Raw genomic sequence first — 25,901 nt, 5'->3', positions numbered from 1 at the left:
GCTGCATTGTTGTGTGACCAGTATATACTTTATATATATATATATAGTAGTACAGTGCAGCATTTTGGTGACCAACAGTATATAGTTGTACAGTACAGTAGGCCATTGCTGTATCTTGCAGCTCCGTGGCATTTCAAGTATCCATATGTGTGCTGCATTGTTGTGAGCAGTATATATAGTAATGCAGTGCAGCATTTTGGTGACCAACAGTATATAGTTGTACAGTACAGTAGGCCATTGCTGTATCTTGCAGCTCCGTGTCACTTCAAGTATCCATATCTGTGCAGCAATGTTGTGAGCAGTATATAGTAGTACAGTGCAGCATTTTGGTTACCAACAGTATATAGTTGTACAGTACAGTAGGCCATTGCTGTATCTTACAGCTCTGTGTCACTTCAAGTATCCATATCTGTGCTGCATTGTTATGAGCAGTATATATAGTAGTACAGTGCAGCATTTTGGTGACCAACAGTATATAGTTGTACAGTACAGTAGGCCATTGCTGTATATTGCAGCTCCATGTCACTTCAAGTATCCATATCTGTGCTGCATTGTTGTGAGCAGTATATAGTAGTACAGTGCAGCATTTTGGTGACCAACAGTATATAGTTGTACAGTACAGTGTACAGTACAGTAGGCCATTGCTGTATCTTGCAGCTCCATGTCACTGCAAGTATCCATATCTGTGCTGCATTGTTGTGAGCAGTATATAGTAGTACAGTATAGTAGGCCATTGCTATTGAAATAATAATATTACTGGCATATCATTCCACACATTAAAAAATGGAGAGCAGAAATGTGGTGGTTAAAATAGGGAAAGATCAAGATCTACTTCCACCTAGTGCTGAAGCTGCTGCCACTAGTCATGACAGAGATGATGAAATGCCATCAACGTCGTCTGCCAAGGCCGATGCCCAATGTCATAGTAGAGAGTGTGTAAAATCCAAAAAGCAAAAGTTCAGTAAAATGATGACCAAAAAATCTAAATTAAAAGCGTCTGAGGAGAAGCGTAAACTTGCCAATGTGCCATTTACGACATGGAGTGGCAAGGAATGGCTAAGGCCCTGGCCTGCGTTCATGGCTAGTGGTTCAGGTTCACATGAGGATGGAAGCACTCATTCTCCCGCTAGAAAAATGAAAAGAGTTAAGCTGGCAAAAGCACAGCAAAGAACTGTGCGTTCTTCTAAATCACAAATCCCCAAGGAGAGTCCAAATGTGTCGGTTGCAATGCCTGACCTTCCCAACACTGGAGGGGAAGAGGTGGCTCCTTCCACCATTTGCACGCCCCCTGCAAGTGCTGGAAGGAGCATCCACAGTCCAGTTCCTGATAGTCAAATTGAAGATGTCACTGTTGAAGTACATCAGGATGAGGATATGGGTGTTGATGGCACTGAGGAGGAAATTGACAAGGAGGATTCTGATAGTGAGATGGTTTGTTTAAGTCAGGCACCCGTGGAGACACCTGTTGTCCGTGGGATGAATATGGCCATTGACATGCCTGGTCAAAATACAAAAAAAAATTACCTCTTCAGTGTGGAATTATTTTAACAGAAATGCGGACAACAGGTGTCAAGCCGTGTGTTGCCTTTGTCAAGCTGTAATAAGTAGGCGTAAGGACGTTAACCACCTAGGAACATCCTCCCTTATACGTCACCTGGAACGCATTCATCAGAAGTCGTTGACAAGTTCAAAAACTTTGGGTGACAGCGGAAGCAGTGCACTGACAACTAAGTCCCTTCCTCTTGTACCCAAGCTCCTGCAAACCACACCACCAACTCCCTCAGTGTCAATTTCCTCCTTAGACAGGAAAGCCAACAGTCCTGCAGGCCATGTCACTGGCAAGTCTGACGAGTCCTCTCCTGACTGGGATTCCTCCGATGGATCTTTGAGTGTAACGTCTACTGCTGCTGGTGCCTCCCCTGCAGTGCAAATGGTTTTGCCCAACTGCTAATAAATTTGCTGCTGCAATCAACTTGGAATTACCCCCAATGTACACAGACGTCAGAAAAAGACTCACCAGTATCCAAAAAAATGCAGTTGTACCCAATGTCTACTTAACCACGGACATGTGGACAAGTGGAGCAGGGCAGACTAAGGACTATATGACTGTGACAGCCCACTGAGTAGATGTATTGCCTCCCGCAGCAACAACAGCAGCGGCAGCACCTGTAGCAGCATCTCGCAAACGCCAACTCGTTCCTAGGCAGGCTACATTTTGTATCACCACTTTCCATAAGAGGCACACCGCTGACAACCTCTTACGGAAACTGACAAACATCATCGCAGATTGGCTTACCCCAATTGGACTCTCCTGGGGATTTGTGACATCGGACAACACCACTAATATTGTGCGTGCATTACATGTGGGCAAATTCCAGCACGTCCCATGTTTTGCACATACATTGAATTTGGTGGTGCAGAATTTTTAAAAAAACGTCAGGGGCGTGCAAGAGATGCAATCGGTGGCCCAAAGAATTGCAGTCCACTTTCGGCATTCAGCCACTGCGTGCCAAAGACTGGAGCACCAGCAAACACTCCTGAACCAGCCCCACCATCAGCTGAAGCAAGAGGTGGTAACAAGGTGGATTTCAACCCTCTATATGCTTCAGAGGATGCAGGAGCAGCAAAAGGCCATTCAAGCCTATACATCTGCCTACGATATAGACAAAGGAGGGGGAATGCACCTGACTCAAGCGCAGTGGAGAATGATTTCAACGTTGTGCAAGTTTCTGCAACCCTTTCAACTTGCCACACGTGAAGTCAGTTCAGACACTGCCAGCCTGAGTCAGGTCATTCCCCTCATCAAGCTTTTGCAGAAGCAGCTGGAGAGATTGAAGGAGGAGCTGAAACGGGGCGATTCCGATAGGCATGTGGGATTTGTGGATGGAGCCCTTCATTCGCTTAACCAGGATTCATGGGTGGTAAATCTGTTGAAATCAGAGCACTACATTTTGGCCACCGTGCTCGATCCTAGGTTTAAAGCCTACGTTGTATCTCTCTTTCCGGCAGACACAAGTCTGCAGATGTTCAAAGACCTGCTGGTGAGATACTTGTCAAGTCAAGCGGAACGTGACCCGCCAACAGCTCCTCCTTCATTTTCTACCGCCACTGGAGCTAACAGGAAAAGGATCAGTTTTCCAAAACCACCCGCTGGCGGTGATGCAGGACAGTCAGGAGCGAAAACTGACATCTGGTCCGGACTGAAGGACCTGCCAACGTTTACTGACATGTCGTCTACTGTCACTGCATATGATTCTGTCACCATTGAAAGAATGGTGGAGGATTATATGAGTGACAGCATCCAAGTAGGCACGTCAGACAGTCCGTACGTATACTGGCATGAAAAAGAGGCAATTTGGAGGCCCTTGCACAAACTGGCTACACCGAAAGAGTGTTTAGTGCAACTGGTCACCTTGTCAGCGATCGTCTTACGAGGTTACTTCCACAAAATGTGGAGAAGATGATGTTTATCAAAATTAATTATAATCAATTCCTTAATGGAGACATTCACCAGCAATTGCCTCCAGAAAGTACACAGGGACCTGGGATGGTGGATTCCAGTGTGGACGAATTAATACTCTGAGAGGAGGGGGATGCACAGTGAAAGGGGTGAGGAATCGGAGGATGATGATGAGGTGGACATCTTGCCTCTGTAGAGCCAGTTTGAGTAAGGAGAGATTGATTGCTTCTTTTTTTGGTTGGGGCCCAAACCAACCAGTCATTTCAGCCACAGTCGTGTGGAAGACCCTGTGGCTGAAATGATGGGTTTGTTAAAGTGTGCATGTCCTGTTTATACAACATAAGGGTGGGTGGGAGGGCCCAAGGACAATTTCATCTTGCACCTCCTTTTCTTTTTTATTTATCTTTGCATCATGTGCTGTTTGGGGCCAATTTTTTTAAGTGCCATCCTGTCTGACACTGCAGTGTCACTCCTAGATGGGCCAGGTGTTTGTGCCGGCCACTTGGGTCGCTTAGCTTAGTCATCCAGCGACCTTGGTGCAAATTTTAGGACTAAAAATAATATTGTGAGGTGTGAGGTGTTCAGAATAGACTGGATATGAGTGGAAATTATGGTTATTGAGGTTAATAATACTATAGGATCAAAATTACCCCAAAATTCTATGATTTAAGCTGTTTTTGAGGGGGTTTTGAAAAAAAAATACACCCGAATCCAACAAAAAAATTTAAGGAGGTTTTGCCAAAACGCGTCCGAATCCAAAACACGGCCGCGGAACCGAATCCAAAACCAAAACACAAAACCCCAAAAATTTCCAGTGCACATCTCTAATTTTTTTACACCTGGAACAGATTCCCTGCGATGAATGGACAGAGCATCTCTGGATGGACAGAGCACCCCTGGAGGACACAGCAGCCCCCTAATGGATGAACAGAGCACCCCTAGACAGACAGAGCACCCCTGGAGGCTAGAGCAGCCCCTTGATGGACGGACAGAGCACCCCTGGATGGACACAGCAGCCCCTTGATGGACAACACAGCACTCCTGGATGGACAACAGAGCACCCCTGAATGGACACGGCACATCTGCACTAAACAAGCTCCACAGCCAGAGTGAAAATGGTGCGATCCCTGGGGACCTTTATAGAATCTGAAACCCACAAGAATCCGACAGCGGGAGGATGATGGTTTGCCTCATTTTGGGATCTGAGTTAGGCGGGAAAACCTGAGCCGGAGTTGGATCGTGAAACATCGCATTCTTACATGAATAGTACCCAAAGTGCCTATTCAGCTGTCTGCGAAAAATGGATTTGTGGTAATTTTACTGCAAATTTCAATTCACCAAATCTGAGATGGTGATATACAGTACTTGAGAAAAATCCCTATTTTAAGTTAAAAATGTTGGGATTTGGTTCTGAACCCCTGGACACCAGGAGCGGTCCTTGGTGCGGGCAAGCAGTGCCTTTACCCGGGGCGCTGCGGCCTGGGGGCGCGGCCGCAGTCACCCCGGAGGCACCGCCGCCTGCCCGCACTCCGCTCCCCGCTCCACGGCTGCAGCAGACGCCGTGGGCTGTGTGGGCGTCCGCTGCAGCCGACTCCAGGCACAGACACTAGAGGTCGTTATTGACCTCTAGTGTCTGTGCGGCGCTATGGGAGAGACGTCATTGACGTCTCTCCTATAGAGAGGAGCGGGCGGCCAGACTGACGGAGCAGCAGCAGCAGAAGAAGCAGGAGCGGGGCAGTGGTAAGTATTGTTTTTATTATTTTGTGTGTGTGTGTTTGTAAGCGGGGGGCACAGCGACAGGGAGCAAATAAAGAGAGGGCACAACAACTGGGGGCAAATAAAGAGGAGGCACAAATACTGGGGGCAAATAAAGAGAGGGCACAGCTACTGGGGGCAAATAAAGAGGAGGCACAAATACTGGGGACACAACTACTGGGGGCAAATAAAGAGGAGGCGCAAATAAAGAGGGGGCACAACTACTGGGGGCAAATAAAGAGGAGGCACAAATACTGGGAGCAAATAAAGAGGGGGCACAACTACTGGGGGCAAATAAAGAGGGGGCAAATCAACTGGGGGGCACAGCTACTGTGAGCATAACTGGCCACGCCCCTCCCATATGAAGCCACGCCCCCCGCACACTAACTGTTTTGCCACGGAGAGGGGGGGGGGGGCGCCAGTGGAAACTCTCGCACTGGGCGCCACAAGGGGTAGAACCGGCCCTGCTGGACACCCCCTGAATGACTAATTAGGCCAGGCATTCCCAACCACGGTCCTCAAGGCACACCGACAGTGCAGGTTTTAGTGATATCCAGGCTTCAGCACAGGTGACTTAATTAGTAGCTCAGTTATTTTGATTTAACCATCTGTGCTGAAGCCTGGATATCACTAAAACCTGCACTGTTGGTGTGCCTTGAGGACTCCGGTTGGGAATTCCTGAATTAGGCATTTAGATGTTTTTAATTATTTTTAATTGCCCAATAATAACAACGTTATTTTTGGGGTGAAAAAGTGCAGATTGATGGAAATTGTAGTACAAGGTATGGAAAAGGTATATTAAGGTGCTTTATGAGTGGGACAAGTGTTTTTAGACTTGCAGGTGAGAGTAATCGGTCTGTTTTCACTTTTTTGTATATTTACATCTATTTTTATTTTATATAATTTTAGTGAAAAAAATGCTCTTTTTTACATTTTTAAAATAGCTAATTTAACAGCCATTTGAGCCAATTTAATAACCACAAATACTTTTATTACAACCAATAATAAACTTTTATACTGTTATCCAATGCTACTTTAGCTTTTTTGGGGGGTACAGGCAGATTTAACCATTTTTCATTTTTCACTCCAAGCAACAATTTTCACGGGAATCCCGCTTTTGCAAATGTACAATTGAATAGCCGAATCGCAGAAGCAGAAACACCCATGAAAATTCAGTTTTTCGCGATTTCACTACTAATTGAATTCGGCCCACAGTATCTAATGTGTAAAAAGACCATTTGAGATCATCTATCATTATTTTATTAAGAAACATTACCTTGATACTCCATTTATGGCATTATTAAATTGAACCGGTAGGTACAGACAAAAGTGTAAAATAATTGTTTCAAGAAATTAAAGAAATTTAATAGGCAGTCTGTTGGTCATATGAAATGCTTTTATTTCACATTTTCTTTTTCATTATGTGCACTACTTTCACTATATTGTAATTTTAACATGCTATGCATGGCTCAGTGTATCTATGATATACTATTTTAAGTGATTTTATTAAAAATTATATATTAACTCTAGTGCACCCCAAACAGATCTTCTTTGTGTTAGTTTATTGTTTATATTACTGCTCAGTAACACAGTAACTTTAACTAAAGGGGGGTACACACGGAGAGGAATGTGCTTAAATTCTAAGCAATCTGACTAGACTGATTAGAAATTAAGCACGAATCTCTCGTGTAAAGAGTGCCGACAGCGATGCGCGGTCTCGCGCGTCAATATCGCTGGATCTAGATTGGCAAATCTAGTGAGAATGCTAATTTCACCGCTGGGCGAAATTGAGCGCCACCCCCTTCCCCCCTTGCTCAGCGCACATTGCGCAGAGTGCTGAGCGGGGGGAGAGATGTGTGCTGAGTGGTCTGTGCTAGATCGCTCAGCACACATCTCCCCCGTATGTACGGGGCTTTACTCCTGAAGACAGATACACCTATTGTTACTGTGCTGTCCCTTTTTTCCACTGCAGGTACCTTCTCATACACATGGTGACATCATAATGAGCTTGCTGCAAACAGATCCAGAAGTTGTAGATTATGTATTACGTCGAAACTCTTCATTCTCTCAGTAAGTGACCATTTATATATGAGAAAACATAATTCAAAAATACTGTGCTTTTTTGTAAACATTTTTATTGTATTGTAAATTATAAACAAAAATAAAGCCTTTAAAAAGGGGGGCTATCCTATTAGCCCCGATAGCAGGCCGCTTCAGGCAAGTGAACCAAATCCCCGATAAGTGACTATTTTTGCCATGAAATTTGCCGCAAAAATACATAACCGTGGATCCTATGTATTTTTGCAAGAATTTTTTTTTCATGATGTAATTGGATACCAATGGAAAAAAATTAGTGATAAAAGTCCCATTTTTCACGGCCATGGCATTATAGCGGCTAATTGGATACCCCCATATGTATTTAATGTTCAACATTTTGTCTCAACTAAGACAAAGACAGGCTTATATAATTATGGGGGTCATTCAGACCTGATCGCATGCTAGCTTTTTGTGCAGCGCTGCGATCAGGTCAGAACTGTGCATGCATTGACAATGCTAAATTCCCTTGTCGTATAAACAACCCTTTATGAAGCTAAGAACACTGTACGCTGTTTACTTAAGAAGTACCGTAATGGTACGCTAGTTGCGTAACGATCGCTCAGCCGTAGGCGAGACGCTCAAGCGTCACGTTCGCTCACGGCCCAGCGATCACAGGACACGTTATTGGCTATGACTAGAGTAATGATTCGCTATGGCGTAGCGGACGCTCGAGACCACGAGGAGATCACCAGCGGCTCAGACGCTCACAACGCTATACCTTTATGTCTAAACCTTATACCAATGAAATACACGGAATACCTTAATGTGAATACAGGGTGTAAGTGCAACCTTGTGTAACCTGACTAACTACAAAGCTGCTTGAGCGTCACCGACGCTCAAGTGAACACTTAACACTATAGAAAATACACAGATACTGGTTTAGGTTCCAAAGCCTATTAACTGTATTATATCTAGTATACTTGTAAAAAGGGGATAACAGTACAAATGATACACTACAATATAACAGAGACTTCCTAACCACAGAACTAAACAATACTATCTAATACAATACAATACTAGTCTAGGGGAGATACGAGAGAGAGAGAGAAGGGAAAGAGAGAGAGAGAGAGACGGAGAGAGATGAGAGAAATTGGCTCACAGAAAGACAATGATAACGGAGAGAAACTTACGCACAAGGGTAAACGATCGCATGCGCCTGGACATCCAGCACCCGATTTTCAGCAATGAGAACCGTTGAAGAGTGAGAGCTGGATGTGGTCGGCCTGCCTATTTATGCCCCACACACAATGCAATCCTACAGTCCCTACAATCCCATTGTCCATTGGACGTCGGAATTCGGCCCTGCATCATAACAAAAGGTCATAGGTTGATTCATACAGGTGGGCTGTGACGATTTCAAACAGCTCAGGTGGGTGGGGAACTAGGTTTCCCGCCGCATACCTGAGTATGAGTAAATAGTAGAAATGGACATAAACTTCTTATGTCCATAACTATTCGCACGAGCGATTAATACGCTCCAAACCAACACCGGAATATTGCTAATTAAATACTCTTCCGATGGGTACCAAACACTGCTGTATGATTCCTGTTAGACCCTTCGTACGATACAAAGAGGGATTCCTTAGCTCAGGGACCTTCTATATTAACCAAACTTTCAGAAACTATCAAAGGGACCATGATCTATAAACTACATTAATTGTGAAAATATGTAACGAATGAGTCGCACGCTACGACTACATAAACTCTACCGTAAATACGCATACCGCGCCTGCGAGTGCACGCTATTGCGGGTATGCGCCTTCACGGGAGAGCGTACGCATGCGCAGCACGGACCAGTGTGCGGTGCAAATATGGCAACGTGCATAGAGACATTTTTCTGACTTTGACAGTCCACCCTTTGGCAGTCAATAATAACTGCCACAAAACATTTAAGGAGAAAAATGCAAGTCAGGGGTTAATTGATTTCCATGGTGGGGTAAGGAAGAAGAGAGGAGTAGGTGTGAAGAGGGTATGACCTAGTGAGAAAGTAGAAGCATGTGTGTATGAGTCCATGTTTGGAGGGTCATGTATCATCGTGCCGTACGTGTTGTAAATCAAGCTTCGAGGTATTGCGAAGTATACATTTGAATTCCTTCTTATCCTGTGGTACAGGTCTGTGGATGGGCTGTCAAACTTTACCGAGCTCTTTTCGGATTTTGAACAAAATGGGGAGCACATTTTAGTTGATGATACATGAATGGGGGAGGTATGTGGTTGCTGATATCTGTGCCTGTATTCCCTATCGTCTATGTGTGTCATTACCTGAGGGTTGTAGAGATGAAGATAAAGAACACTTATGGAAAATGCAATGATATTCTATGTCAGGGAAATGTACATCTGTCGTCGAAGTTGTGTTCGGTATCTGTTGAGAGTCGTCTTCTTTGCGCTGTATTGCTCCTTGGGCATGAGCAAATAGCTTTGTCTGAGCCATCAGATTTACAAAAAATGTTGGGCTAGCGTGAGTTTAAAAGTACTAGGGAAACTGGGGATCCATGGCAAAGTTCATCAAGTGTCCATTTCTCAAGTGGTCAAAACTTCATCTTTGGTGCTTGTCTGTTGTCTGTATAGCGTCTCGTCAACTTCCTCGTCCAAGGGGGTCTTTGTATCTTGGAGAAAAGCAGAAAAACAGGTGAAAGAAACGGACCGTATAATCGCATTTTCATCACATCCTGGTTTCTATCATTGGGTCATAAATCAAATCCAGGTTAATTACGGTTTCCTCACTCCTCAAGCTCATCACTTTTGTACTTTGTTTGCACCTCATTAAAGCCTGCCCGCATCTAAATATCAATCCAATCGATATAACGACACCCAAGATACATAGTAGAAACTTTCCAACATCCATTATGACTCCTTGAGCCCAGTCTCCTAAACCGGAGAACCAATTTCGCGGGTTCAACCATGACACCCAACCAGTCAGCTCATTACCTACAGCAGCAAGGGTGAGATTGTGTTTTCGGCGAAATTCCCACTTTAATTGGAGAATGTCGTCCATCTTTTGGTCTATGACCTCTACCGGATCCTCGGTGCTATTCGTGATATAAGTGCAACACTTTATGCCGTACTGTGTTGCCAATGTAACACAATATCCGCCTGTTACTGCTGTAAGATAATTAAGAACCATCCTATGCTGAACTAGTTCTGTTTTATAAGCTTGAAGTTCTCTTCCAGTGTATCTAAACGTGTCATCATACATTTCAGTGATATTATCTAACAAATTGGCGAGTGCGGAAATGTATCTATAATTCATCACTCCCCGAGCGGTACGAGTGAAATCTAACGCGACCAGGACCTGAATCCCGGTGGATTCATGGATAAGATCAGAGGCCGGATGCTCTAACCTTTCTGACAGTTGTCTTTTAACTCGGTGCTCGTAATGAGTGTGAGTATAAGGAGCTTGGGCACCACGGTGTATGTCCTTCATTTTGTCATGTGTAACAGTCATCACTTCAGGCAATACTTTTCCAATATAACACAATCCTTCAGAGTTTGGGGCAAGCCACTTGTACGCCTTTCTCCCGCATATGAAATATGCATCATCGGGGAGAACATATGGGACGGAGAAGGACATGACCATGTTACAAACCTTCCAGGTGAAATCTCCTGACCCTAATTCTTCCATCTGCCTAATGCACGTATCAGTTTGTACGATATGTGCACAGTATCCTGGTGATACCTCTCCAACTCTAGTAATCCTATTTCCTAAGGTATATCGATACCGGAAAGATTTTCCTCTACTGGCTATGTGGCGTACCAGCTCTGTATCTGTAGGCATTCTATCTGCTCTGTGTGAAAAGGTCATGGTAAGGTTGCTCCATGACACTTCCCAATTTCCCGGTTTTCTGGGATTGGAGATATTGAAACATAAGAGGGACCTATCCACATGGTATTGGTGGAGCTTCAAACTAGGAGGGCTGGAGATATTAAACCTCCGGTCCACCGGTCTCCTACCACTTAGCTCAAGTACCTCCCCTAACGTTAAAGGAAATGGTACTAGCCCTGATTTGCTATGACCCTGAGGTACTTGAGAGCATACCCAACAATCTGTTTGGTTTAACACATTACCCACTAAAGAGTGATAGTCACTCAATGGATGCCGGTCTATATGGATATTAAAACTGGATTGGCATTTCTTTATGCATCCATCTTCAACCAGATTATCACAGAGCCTACAGATACAATTTTCTTCAGCTAACAATCCATCACAATTTCTTCTATCGGATCGTTTTCTGATACTCGCCTTTGCTTGTTGGTTTGGTTGATCTTGGAAAACTACGCCTCCATCATCATAATCGGAACCCATTCCAGAACCTCTCTCGACCTCTATGGTACTCTCGCCGGAACAGACTGCTCTGGTCAACATCATGGTTAACATCAAAATCCGGATCACAGTCTCTTGGGGCAAGTCCATCTTTGAGGAGGAAATAGAGAAGAATGAGAAGTGGAAAAAAGAAATTTCAAGGAAGAGGGGATGGGAAGTGGAGAAAAACAATAAAAGGGAGAAGGGAGTCGACAACTGCTTTCGGTCTTCAAGGCTCAGGTGCCGCCTCAGTCCTCCTGGAACAGACACTCCAGTGATACAACCTCTACCGTCTGTTCCTTATCACGGGACTTCTCTGGATCAGCAACCTTTTTGCAGTGGGATGAATGGACCCAAGTCTCTCTCTCAGCCACCTTCAATGCTGTGGTGCTAGTCAATAAGACCTGGTATGGTCCTTCCCATCTATCAATAAGACAACCTGAGCGTAGAAAATTTCGTATCATTACATAATCCCCAGGTTCAATGTCATGACAATTACTATCTGGTAAATCAGGAATCATCAACTTCAGATTATCATTTTGATTCCTCAACTGCTTACTCATGTTAATCAAGTACTTTACAGTTACTTCATTGTTACATTTCAAATCATCCTGAGGGTTAATCATGACATGCGGTTGTCGACCAAACAAGATTTCAAAAGGAGACAGATTAAGAGGGGACCTGGGAGTGGTTCTGATGCTATACAAAACAATGGGTAAAGCTTCTGGCCACGTCAATCCTGTCTCTGCCATTACTTTACTCAATTTATTTTTAATAGTGCTGTTCACTCTTTCGACCTTCGCGCTCGCCTGTGGACGGTACGGAGTGTGCAGCTTGCTATCAATTCCCATCAACTTACACATTCCTTGAAAGACATCACCTGTAAAATGGGTACCCCTATCACTTTCAATGATTCTAGGGATACCATATCTACATACAAATTCCTGCACAATTTTCTTAGCTGTAAACATAGCGGTATTTGTAGCTGCTGGGAAAGCTTCGACCCAATTCGAGAAAACATCTATACAAACAAGTACATATTTCAAATTTCGACATGGGGGTAATTGAATGAAGTCAATTTGTATTACCTGGAAAGGGCCGCCGGCAGGTGGGATATGGGATGGTTCTGTAGGTATTGCTTTTCCAATATTCTTTCTCAGACAGGTAAGGCATGACATTGCTCTTTTACTCGCATGAGAGGAGAATCCTGGGGCGCACCAGTATGCTCTTACCAATTTGCACATCCCCTCCTTGCCTAGATGAGTCAGCCCGTGAGCTGCTTCAGCCAGACATGGAAGGCATGCCCTGGGGGCCACTGGTTTACCATGTCCATCCGTCCAGAGCCCTGAGGACTCCTGGCCATATCCCTTTGCCTTCCAGACTGCTTTTTCCTGTGTGGAACACAAATTCTGCATCTCACACAACTTCTGTGTGTTGATGGTATTAAATACCATCAGTTGTGTGGTGTCTGTCTGTATGGGGGTAGCAGCTGCAAGCTTTGCGGCTTCGTCTGCTCGGCCGTTACCAAGGGATACTGGGTCTTGGCTATATGTATGTGCTTTACATTTGATAACAGCCACTCTGTCGGGTTCCTGTATCGCTGTTAGAAGCCTTTTTATGTGAGCTGCATGCGCTATCGGTGTACCAGCCGCCGTCATGAAATTTCTGAGCCGCCATAGGGCTCCGAAATCATGTACTACCCCGAAGGCGTATCTAGAATCGGTGTAGATATTGGCTGACTTACCCTTAGCCAATTCACATGCTCTGGTTAGGGCGACCAGTTCAGCAACCTGGGCTGAGTGAGGTGGGCCTAGCGGTTCCGCTTCTATGGTGTCTTGGTCATCTACGACTGCGTATCCAGTACACAAGTCTCCCGAGTCTGACTGTCTATGACAACTACCGTCCGTGTAGAACGTTAGTTCTGCATCTTCCAGTGGGTTGTCACTGATGTCAGGCCTTGCGGTAAAATTTTGGGTCAAATATTCCATACAATCATGTGTATCTCCCTTTGCATTAAATCCTCCTTCCCCATCACTCTCACCTTCCACCCTTTGTGTCTGACCAGGCACACCTGGGAGAAATGTTGCAGGATTTAATGCGCTGCATCTCCTTATGGTGATGTTTACTGGGGCCATTAATGCCAATTCCCATCTTGTAAACCTTGCTGATGAGACGTGTCTGGTTTGGGCAGAATTCAATAAGGCAGATACCGCATGCGGTGTATGGATTGTGAGGTTGTGGCCTAGCACGACATCTTCGCTTTTCGTCACTAGCAATGCTATCGCCGCAACGCTACGCAAGCATGTGGGGAGGGATCGCGCTACCGTGTCTAGCTGGGCGCTGTAGTATGCGACTGGCCTGCTGGCGTCACCGTGTTTTTGGGTTAGTACACCTGCTGCGCACCCAGCACTTTCTGTTCCGTATAGTTCAAAGGGTTTCCCATAGTCTGGCATACCTAGTGCTGGTGCCTGTGTTAGGCATTGTTTGAGTCTCTCAAATGCTGTTTCGGATTCGTCTGTATGCGAAATCCGATCAGGTTTGTTTGAGGAGACCATTTCCTGCAAAGGTAACGCCAATATGGAAAACCCTGGGATCCAATTACGGCAATACCCACACATTCCTAAAAACGTCCTGATCTGTTGCTGGGTTTGTGGCAGTGTCATGTCTCTAATGGCTTGGATTCTATCAGCGGTCAGGTGTCTCAGTCCTTGTGTTAGACAGTGTCCCAAATATTTTACCTTAGTTTGGCATAATTGTAACTTGTCTTTGGAAACCTTGTGACCTGTGTCTGAAAGATGAAACAGGAGCTGTTTCGTATCCTTCAGAGATGCTTCCAGTGAATCTGAACACAGTAATAAATCGTCCACATACTGTATCAATACTGATCCACTGTCTGGTTGGAAAGACTGTAAACAATCATGCAAAGCCTGAGAAAATATACTTGGACTATCTATGAAACCTTGGGGTAGCCGAGTCCACGTGTATTGGACTCCTCTGTATGTGAATGCAAACAAATATTGGCTGTCAGGGTGCAGAGGTACCGAAAAGAAAGCGGAGCAGAGGTCAATAACAGTGAAAAATTTGGCAGTGGGAGGAATTTGCATTAGGATGACAGCTGGATTAGGCACTACGGGGAACTGACTTTCAACTATTTTGTTAATCCCCCTTAGATCCTGCACTAGCCTGTAACCCCTCCCCCCACTCTTTTTAACAGGGAAGATGGGACTATTGGCTGTGCTGGACGTTCTTACCAGAATGCCCTGTTGCAGCAAGCGTTCTATTACTGGGAAAACTCCTAACTCCACCTCTGGCTTCAGAGGATACTGTGGGATTTTTGGAGCTATCCTACCATCTTTTACTTGTACAACTACTGGAGCTACGTTTGCCATTAATCCAGTGTCCTGTCCATCTTTTGTCCAAAGTGACTCTGGCATCTGAGATGTCATCTCTTCTACTTGGGATGGGTTCCTATTTGTCATAATGGAATGTGACATTAATTTTGATGGGGAGTCTAACATGTCTCGTACCTCCTGAGCGTGATTCTCAGGAATGTCCAAGAATACACCTTCTGGAGTACAATAAATGACGCAACCCATTTTACATAGTAAGTCTCTCCCCAGGAGATTAGTTGGTGCCGATGCAGCCAGCAAAAAGGAATGCTTGGTATGCAAAGGCCCTATTGTAATCTCGGCTGGTTTGCTAACAGGGTAGTGCTGGACTACTCCTGTTACTCCCATGGCTGGAATTGTCCTACCAGTGGTTCTCATGCCCACTGTCGAATTTATCACTGACTTGGCCGCCCCTGTGTCTACAAGAAAGTTTAAAGTTTTACCAGCTACATTGATTGCAATCTCTGGTTCGCTTCCAAGACTGGCAATCAATTTAACTGGCTGCAGATTACAGGTGTGGCCACACCCCTATTGGGTATGCTGACCTCCCTGAATCCCATTGGCAGCAACTACTTGTGGGGGAGTTAGCTGGGAACTACCAGAGGCCTGCCAGTCTCTGTTCGGGGGATATCTTTTTGTTTCCCCTGTATGTGGCTCAAAACTCCGCCTCTGTGGACCCTGCTCCCAATGTCGTGTGTTGTGTTGTTGTCTAGGGGGTTGAAAAGATCTTTGTACATTCTTTGTTCTACATTCTCGTGCAAAGTGTCCCGGTCTGTTACAAGAAAAACATGTTATTACACTTGCCTTACCCACAGGATTCGGTGGTACATACGCAGGCTGCCTTGTGGTCAGCGCCTGTATACTTACGGACATCAACTTATCACTTTGCGACTCCCTGTGTCTAGTGATGTTTTTGTCGTGATCAACAGCAGCCTCTCTCAAGGTGGACACTGACAGACCTCGCCAACATGGTTGTGTGGTCTGTACCCTAGCCTTTAATGTTTCTTTCAAACCATCCATCAGTACAGATACTGCTACTTCTCGATGGTTTGGGTTGGTCTTAATGTCTTCTATACCAGTGTATTTTGCCATTTCTGATAGTGCCCGGTGGAAATATTCTGCTGCCGTTTCGGACTCCTTTTGCTTAATGGAAAATATTTTATTCCATTTAACAACGGCTGGGAAATACTCCTTTAGCTGTAAATTTATCCTTTTTACATTATCCTGGTCGTACACATCTGTAAGCGGTACATCTTTATCTAGTCCACAATCAGCCAAGAATTTAACTGAGTCGACATTGGAAGGTAAGCAAGCTCTTAGCACTATCTGCCAATCCTTATTATTGGGCTCTAAAGTGTTTCCTAGATCCCTGATGTATTTTTGGCTTGCCACTAAATCTTTTCTGGGGTCTGGGAATTCAGACACTATGGTCCTCAATTCCATTCTAGTGAACGGGCAATACATGGCAATGTTCCTGACGGGTGTGGCTCCTGATGCATCTGTTTTCCCATTGGGAACTACTATCACCTTTACAGGAGCAATTCTAACAGCCTCTTCCTGTATAGATTCTACAGCTTGTTGTGGTACAATTGTTTCAGTGTAATGCATGGTGCCGTACTTACCCGTTGACACGACCTCACCTATCCCTCCGCTAGGGGCCTTAACTAATCTCGTGGGTGGTGCAGTTCCTACTGTGGTTTCTGATATGGTGGCCGCTAGAGAGAGCGCTGAAATTGTTGCCGAATCTTCTTCTTGATCACACTCCTGAGGAAGGTTCAAAACAGGGTACATCTTGCACGGGTTAATACTTGCATGAGTTATTTGGTTAACATCATTAACATTTACAGGGTTACTAAGAGTTTGTGTTTTACAATCCAGTGCGTTTCTCTCCGTAATCAACTTCTCTCCTGCAATGTATGGTGGAGGTGGAGCTGTGGCTATCAGCTTCCTGACTGCCCCAGATCCCGCCGCCAGAGCCAAACCTCTCTGTATCTCACCTTCCTGGTGCCATAACTGTAAGTAATCATGATGCTGAATTCGTCTCTTTGTTGATTTTACGAGACATATCCTCCTCCTTAAATTTTGTAACACGTCTGGACTGAAGCTACCTATTCTTGGGAATTTGTCCCTGTCTTGTACAGTCATTCTCTCCCATTCATCACATAAAGATTCGGTGTGACTTCCATATTTTTCACACATTACATATCGTGCCGACCCAACTGGTCGGTTCACAGAATCAACCTGAACCAGGGTTGATCGCCCCCTACCTGAGCAACTGGCCCCCATAGTCTGCAGGTGTTGCTTAGTCCTCCTTGGATTTCTGTATCAAGGTTTTCAGCAAGCCTTTACAGACAACCAAATTACTCCACAGTAGGCCGGCGGTGGCGGTTTACCGAGTACCCCACTCACTCGCCCACCTCGACCAATACGACCTGATCACACCGATATGGTGCTGGCGTACTCGATACAGGGCCCCTATGGAACCTTCAGTTTACTGGAACATATGAGGGTTACCCGCAGGACACTTACTCTTTCCAGTAAAGGTGGGGTTGTTAGATAGTTCCTGAGTGACCAGCGAACTTCCCTTCCAAAAATAAAAAATTACACAAATCACGTCAGAATGTACAGATAGCGTTTGTGACCACTTTACTCTAATGGTATTAGGTCAGATTACTAACTACTGCACACAATTACGTGTGGTCCAATCGTTCAGTACACAAGCACTACTTGTTATGTACTGAGAGATCAATGGAATCGATGTTTCCGGCCGCGATTCCTTCAGCAAGAGCTTATGGCCTATATGGCTTCTGCACCAACACCCCAGGCGTTGTGCCACTGGACTTTTATAGCGGACCTCTTTAGTACCTTACGACCTCCTGGTCTGTTACCTTATGGTCCGCTATACTCTAATGCTCAAATATTATTTAACCAGGGATGCCTCCCTAGCCACCGTATATGTCACTTACACGTGTGTCCCTTGACGAGTACCCGACTTTCCTTTTGGTTCCACCTTAAAGTTATATAAACTTTTGTATACAAAACCACACTCACTCAACACATGTACACTTTTGTTTCTATATCTATTTCTGCGCAGAAATTGTCTTCAGTCCAACAGTGTTACTAATTAGGAGCAGGATCTGTTAAGCTAAATTTCAGATTTTCCAAAAATAGATTTGCGTTATTTACCGCGTCGCGTTACTTATCGCCTTTGCGCTAATTATCGCTTTGCGCTAATTCAACTTTTCGTGACTTGAGCTACGTGGGCGTAACCAGACGCTACGTTGCGTAATGTACGCTGCGTGCGTCTGCCGTTTGGATTGCGTACGCAAGTCTTTTGTTAGGGACACGTGTACGCAAAACAAAGATCCACTGTAACACAATTTCTACCTTTATCAATGTAGATGATCCCTGATCATCTACCGCACACCACACTGACTGTCTTATCTCCCAGACAAGCCGTGTGTTGGTCTATACTTTAACTATTACCTCTACTATGAAATAACAGCAAATCTCTTTTTGCACTTTCTATCAACTATAAAACTTGGCAAACAGGAATAGTGATATACGAAATTTGAAAAAGAAATGCAGATAAATGTATGTGTGCGTGTATACGCAAGACAGAAGAGAAATAAAACAGTTTTAAAAGACACAAGCGTTTTGTTCTTACTTCCGGTTCCCGGATTCCTTCAACACTCTTTATCTAAGCGAAGCAGACGCTTATCCCGTCAGCACTGCGAGACAACCTCCCACCCTTTGCTGGGGGGATAATGTCTGCTGATCTACCTAGTGCAGATATGAGAAGGATAGGACGAGTCCCCAATTGACAATGCTAAATTCCCTTGTCGTATAAACAACCCTTTATGAAGCTAAGAACACTGTACGCTGTTTACTTAAGAAGTACCGTAATGGTACGCTAGTTGCGTAACGATCGCTCAGCCGTAGGCGAGACGCTCAAGCGTCACGTTCGCTCACGGCCCAGCGATCACAGGACACGTTATTGGCTATGACTAGAGTAATGATTCGCTATGGCGTAGCGGACGCTCGAGACCACGAGGAGATCACCAGCGGCGCAGACGCTCACAACGCTATACCTTTATGTCTAAACCTTATACCAATGAAATACACGGAATACCTTAATGTGAATACAGGGTGTAAGTGCAACCTTGTGTAACCTGACTAACTACAAAGCTGCTTGAGCGTCACCGACGCTCAAGTGAACACTTAACACTATAGAAAATACACAGATACTGGTTTAGGTTCCAAAGCCTATTAACTGTATTATATCTAGTATACTTGTAAAAAGGGGATAACAGTACAAATGATACACTACAATATAACAGAGACTTCCTAACCACAGAACTAAACAATACTATCTAATACAATACAATACTAGTCTAGGGGAGATACGAGAGAGAGAGAGAAGGGAAAGAGAGAGAGAGAGAGACGGAGAGAGATGAGAGAAATTGGCTCACAGAAAGACAATGATAACGGAGAGAAACTTACGCACAAGGGTAAACGATCGCATGCGCCTGGACATCCAGCACCCGATTTTCAGCAATGAGAACCGTTGAAGAGTGAGAGCTGGATGTGGTCGGCCTGCCTATTTATGCCCCACACACAATGCAATCCTACAGTCCCTACAATCCCATTGTCCATTGGACGTCGGAATTCGGCCCTGCATCATAACAAAAGGTCATAGGTTGATTCATACAGGTGGGCTGTGACGATTTCAAACAGCTCAGGTGGGTGGGGAACTAGGTTTCCCGCCGCATACCTGAGTATGAGTAAATAGTAGAAATGGACATAAACTTCTTATGTCCATAACTATTCGCACGAGCGATTAATACGCTCCAAACCAACACCGGAATATTGCTAATTAAATACTCTTCCGATGGGTACCAAACACTGCTGTATGATTCCTGTTAGACCCTTCGTACGATACAAAGAGGGATTCCTTAGCTCAGGGACCTTCTATATTAACCAAACTTTCAGAAACTATCAAAGGGACCATGATCTATAAACTACATTAATTGTGAAAATATGTAACGAATGAGTCGCACGCTACGACTACATAAACTCTACCGTAAATACGCATACCGCGCCTGCGAGTGCACGCTATTGCGGGTATGCGCCTTCACGGGAGAGCGTACGCATGCGCAGCACGGACCAGTGTGCGGTGCAAATATGGCAACGTGCATAGAGACATTTTTCTGACTTTGACAATGCATATGCACGCGCATCGCAGGGGTACAAAGTGGATCGTTGCTGTGCGATGGGTTTTACAAAGAATCCATTCGCACAGCCGATCGCAAGGAGATTGACAGGAAGATGGCGTTTTTGGGTGTCAAATTGACTGTTTTGTGGGAGTGTTAGGAAAAACGCAGGAGTGTCCAAGCGTTTGCAGGGCGGGTGTTTGACATCAGTTCCGGGACCGGACAGGCTGAAGTGATCGCAGCGGCTGAGTAAGTTCTGGGCAACTCAGAAACTGCACAAATAATTTTAGTACCACTCGGCTGCACATACGATCGCACACTTGCAAAGCAAAAATACACTCCCCTATGGTCGGCGACTATCTGCTCGCAGCAGTGAAAAAAAACCCTAGCAAGCGATCAGGTCTGAATTGGGCCCAATGTCTCTAATTAAATTGTGACATCAGCAACATACGGACATGTGATGGGGGCATTTTAATGTCTTGATTTAAAATCCCAAGAGTCTTTCTGATTTTTTGGATTTGGGATATCTGTGTATCCTTATGCAGACAAAAAGGTTATTAAGGCTCTTAGCCAGGGGCATAACTAGAACTTTGGGGGCCCCATAGCACAATCTTGAAAGGGCCAACACCCACTTGCCGCCATTGTCACTACAATGCCTCTTATGGGAGCACAGGAGAGAGATAGAGAGTGAGGGGAGTGAGAGAGAGTGTCAGGGAGAAAGGGAGAGAGAAAGAGAGGGGAGCAAAAGGGCGGGAGTTTCAGGGAGAGAAAGAGAGGGAGGGAGAGAATGAGAGATAGAAGGTGTCAGGGAGGGAGAGAGAGAGTGTCAGGGAGACAGAGAGATAGACAGTGTCAGAGAGAGGAAGAAAGAGACAGTGTCAGAGAGGGAGAGAGGAGTGATATTGTCAGTCAGAGAGACAGTGGAGCTCATTCAGAGATGGAAGCAGAGTGCTGCATACGCAGCCAGATCTGCGTCCATCTCCTCACATGCTGGGGGCTGCCCAGCACAGGGCAAGGTCACCCAACATGTGTGAGGCCGCCTCCCGATGCATCCGCAATTAGATTGCGGACGCATCGGAACTAAGGTTGACTCCTGGCAGTGCAGCCCAGCTGTGCTGTCAGGCAGTCGGCCAGTTCTTTTTAAATTGGAGCAGCTGCGTGCGTTGTCATGCAGCTGCCCAAAAACGGTCCAGCCTGCCCCGCCATTGCTGCATCGCAAAAGCCCGCCACTGTCAATCACATTGCGGTAGCATCCATCTGGGATGCAACCGCAATGTGTGTGCCCGCGCACTTGCGATGGGGCCACTGCACATGCAGAATTTACCACATCAGCGGGCAGGTCTAAATAAGGCCCAGTGTCGGGAGAGAGACATAATCGGAGAGAGATAGAGAAAGTATCAGGGAGAGAGAGAGAGGCAGTATTAGTGTCAGGGAAAGAGAGGGGGGGCAGTATCAGGGAGAGAGAGTGAGAGAGTGTTAGAAAGAGAAATAGTGTCAGGGAGGGAGAGACAGGGGGGGGCAGTATCAGAGAGAGAGAGATAGTGTCAGAGAGAGAGACTGTCAGGGAGAGAGAAGGAGAGAGCAACAGTGTCAGGGAGAGAGAGAGGGACAGTATCAGGAAGAGAGAGACAGTCTCGGAGAGAGAGTGAGAATGTGTCAGGAAGAGAGAGAAAAAAGAGCTCGCCACAGGGCCTGAAGTGTGGCGAGTGCAGTGAGCGTGCAAGGGGACTCGCTGCCGAAATTCCGGCTAACAGGATGCCGCTGTCGGTATAGTGACATCCGGCATCCCGTCTATCGGTCTCCCGCAAGTATTCCTTTATAACTGCACCACTCTTATTACACCCTTTTTCTTTTAATTTTCTTCCTAATCACAACTGTATCCTATTTATTCTAAGATATGTGTGTAAAATTTAGATTCAATAACCCGGTTCCTGATCATTGGCCTTATTCAGCATCAGTTGCAGTTTTGCATTTTTTAGCAAGACTGCATCTGGCTGCGATTGCATGCTGGGGACCGCCCCGCACAGGGCAAGGCTGGCCAGCATGCAAATACCTGGCAGCGATGCGATCGCAAGGCAATTGTGATTGCTTTGCCGGTTTGTGGATGCCCCCGTGCCTCCACAGAAAGCCTGCAAAGGCAAGCGCAAAGCAGCCATTTTTCAACTCCCAGCGGCTGCGTTTGACGTCACGCAGCCACCACAAACCTGCCCCCGTTTTTGACGACATGCCCACCCAATGTCGAGTTGACGGCCCGCAACGCCATGTCACTGCCCCGCGAACGCCTCTGCCTGTCATCCGGACAGAGGCGTTAAGATAGATGTGATCGCATCTCACTGTGTGCGCACATGCAGTTCGGGTCCTGATGCAACGCATACTGAATCAGCCCCTATGTCATATTTAATGAGAGGCTCAGGAACTGAGTTCCTGCTAGTTACTGCTGAAATATAGGGGTTCACTACGATATGCCGGCGGTCGGGCTCCCGCGACCAGCATACCGTCGCCGGGAGCCTGACCGCCGGCTTACCGACAGTGTGGCGAGCTCAAATGATCCCCTTGCGGTCTCGCTGCGCTCGCCACGCTACGGGCACGGTGTACGCGCGCCACACTATTTTATTCTCCCTCCAGGGGGGTCGTGGACCCCCACGAGAGAGAATAAGTGTCGGTATGCCGGCTGTCGGGATCCTGGCGCCGGTATACTGTGCGCCGGGATCCCGTCAGTCGGCATACAGAAGACCACCCGAAATATAGCACTGACCCTATATAAAGTACTCTACTGTTTAGGGGATCTTTCCATTTATAAACCATCTTTTGATCCTTACAATGTGACACACAGACTAGATTTGAACTTTTATGTGAATGCACACCCATGGATTTTATACTGTATATTATTATATATTGTATTTTGTGCAATACAAGATATTATACAAATGTTAGTAAATTAGTGTGATTTTGTACATTATATTATACAGGGTTTTGGATGAAGCTGGTCCAAATAGACAAGATGACAAGCAACAGTGGAGAAAGCATGTAGCATCTACCTTATTTCCTCACAGTTCTTTAGTAACTTTAATGCAGCTACTGAGTACCAGAGGAAATACAGGTGAGAAATGTGAATATTAAATACGCAAAAATTATTGGAAGCCCGCAGTAAGTACATTTGCCAATTTTAAAGGGTCTGTTTATTTAGCTTAGAAAAGCCCTTTCTCCAGCATTTTCACTGTAGAAGGATTTTTTTTTTTTCAACTTATCAAAATGTTAAATGGAGAAATCAGAGATTTCAGTGTTGATCACCAAATTAGCTTCGCATTCCACCATTCCCATAGAACTGTATGATCTTGGAAGCTTAAAGCAACTTATGAAATGACAAAATGTTTTGTTTCTTGTCTCTATAACACCATTAGAGACTCTTCGTTGGAAGATGTGAATAGAAAAAACCTTTGCAGAATTGCGGGGTTCATACCACGGCTCCAAAAGATTGGTTAATTTTGTTGCAGATACCACAGATTGTTAGTTAGCAATGAATCTTAGTAGACCCCTAAATGTTTATATTGTCATGCTTCTCCCAGTGATATCTTCTGACTTTGTGTTGCTGATCTGTCATATCAACCCTTGCAGGTTTTCAAGATGGTTCCTCTCTTTTATCTATGCGTCGCCCATCTCGTTCTCAAGAGGATCTAACTGTGCTCTCCACTTCCTCACCTCACAGATGTTTTTTGCCAGTTCTGCCCCGTTTCTTGCCACTCTTCACATGGGGATCCTCCTGTTCTTTTCCATGAAACACTGACTCTTGCTCATATTTATCATCATCATCATCATCTTTATCATGACTGATACCTAATGAGGATCTCCAAGTGCTAATCTGAAACAGTGTTCTATCAAATGATTTGCTAAAGATATAGGAGTCTATGGGCCTAATTCAGACCTGATCGCTCGCTAGCATTTTTTGTACGGCTGCGATCAGGTCCGAACTGCGCATGTGTATGTACCGCAATGCACAGGTGCATCGCACGGGTACAAAGCGGATCGCTGCTCAGCGATGGGTTTGTACGACAAATCCATTCGCACGGGCATTCGCAAGGAGATTGACAGGAAGAAGGCTTTCTGCTGCGGGGTACACTGGGCTCCACAAGGAATGACATTGGGGTGTCGAGTAGGATCTTGATCCGAGGTACCAATAGGCTCAAAGCTTTGACTGTTCCCTCCTCTATAACCCCGCCTAGGAGCTCAGTTTTGTAGTTGGTGCCATGCAGTAAGCATGCATACAACAGGGGGGCTGCTCCAGCAGCCCTGAGAAGAAGCTTTTAAAATAAAAATGAAAACTTCAAGGGCTGCAGCAGAGGCACTGTCTGTGTTAGGTGTCAGTCAGACATTTCCTGCTGCAGCTCCATCACCTCCCCCAGTGGCGCTGTATACTCCCGCACCCTGGTTGCCGGGTACTAACAGCGGAGGCTCCGGTTTTCTTCCTGTTAGTCACACACACGACCGCTGTTCTCCTGGATCTCGTGGCCGCACACAGGGAGGAGGTAAGTGGGTCCCCCTGGCGGGACATGCTGTAAATCGCGATCCCCTGCGGCCAGTGGGAGGCGGGCCGCTCGTGCTGGTGCTGACACTGTGGTAATACAGGGACCCCACTAGACCACCAGGATAAGGACACAGGTCGGTTTTCTCTCATAAACTGTTTATATAAACCCCCCCTACCCGGTGGTGAAGTCCAGCAGGGGGATACGTCTTTGACCTGTAGCCCCTTCCCCAGCCCCAGTGCGCCATTTAGAGTAAATGTTTCCGCCCTGGAGCTGCATATCTCTCTCTCCCTCACTCCCTGTCAGCATTTGGGCGCCATTAGGACAAGCTGAGCTGATCCTGGGACTGTTTGGGCAAATCCTCCTCTGTAAAGCCGCCTGCATGTCAGCACTGTGCATTTTACAGGACACTTAAGTATTCTACATGTCTGCTGACAGTGTTAGTTAAGAAAGAGTGCATTTAGTCAGGGTTATATAGTACAAGTACCCTGTGATCCAGTCTTTACTGTGCATTGTTATATCTATTGGGGTATATGCAATTAGCGGCGAATCGCGGCAAATTTTCGCCCGTTTTTTAATTCGACACAATTCGACCGTCCAATTTCGGAAAGTGGTTGGCGAAATTCACCATATTCAATAAAAAACGGATTCGACAGTCCCGCGGGTGAAAAACAGCCGATTAGGCGGATTTTGCCGCGATTTGAAAAAAACGCGAAAAACGGGAAAACCCCGGAAAAAAAATGGCGTGGGGTCCCCCCTCCAAAGCATAACCAGCCTCGGGCTCTTCGAGCTGGTCCTGGTTCTAAAAATGCGGGGAAAAATTTGACAGGGGATCCCCCGTATTTTTAAAACCAGCACCGGGCTCTGCGCCTGGTGCTGGTGCAAAAAATACGGGGGACAAAAAGAGTAGAGGTCCCCCGTATTTTTTACACCAGCATCGGGCTCCACTAGCTGGACAGATAATGCCACAGCCGGGGGTCACTTTTATACAGTGCCCTGCGGCCGTGGCATTAAATATCCAACTAGTCACCCCTGGCTGGGGTACCCTGGGGGAGTGGGGACCCCTTCAATCAAGGGGTCCCCCCCCAGCCACCCAAGGGCCAGGGGTGAAGCCCGAGGCTGTCCCCCCCATCCAAGGGCTGCGGATGGGAGGCTGATAGCCTTGAG

The 25,901-nt window shown here is 45.8% G+C and overlaps 1 protein-coding gene across 1 annotated transcript in view; it reads left to right on the top strand.

Annotated features, from left to right (window-relative positions):
* Positions 1-24,065, top strand: part of LOC134949800 (rho GTPase-activating protein 6-like) — a 612,536-nt gene extending 588,471 nt beyond the window's left edge. The window contains exons 10-12 of the mRNA XM_063938526.1: positions 7,188-7,285; positions 23,184-23,314; positions 23,830-24,065. Coding sequence (XP_063794596.1) covers positions 7,188-7,285; positions 23,184-23,314; positions 23,830-23,990 — 390 coding nt within the window. The 3' untranslated portion in view covers positions 23,991-24,065. The remainder of the gene's footprint in view (positions 1-7,187; positions 7,286-23,183; positions 23,315-23,829) is intronic.
* The last annotated feature ends 1,836 nt before the right edge of the window (positions 24,066-25,901 follow it).

Source organism: Pseudophryne corroboree, chromosome 8, assembly GCF_028390025.1.
Source record: "Pseudophryne corroboree isolate aPseCor3 chromosome 8, aPseCor3.hap2, whole genome shotgun sequence".
Classification (NCBI taxonomy): Eukaryota; Metazoa; Chordata; class Amphibia; order Anura; family Myobatrachidae; genus Pseudophryne; species Pseudophryne corroboree.
This window is presented reverse-complemented; position numbering and strand designations above follow the sequence as displayed.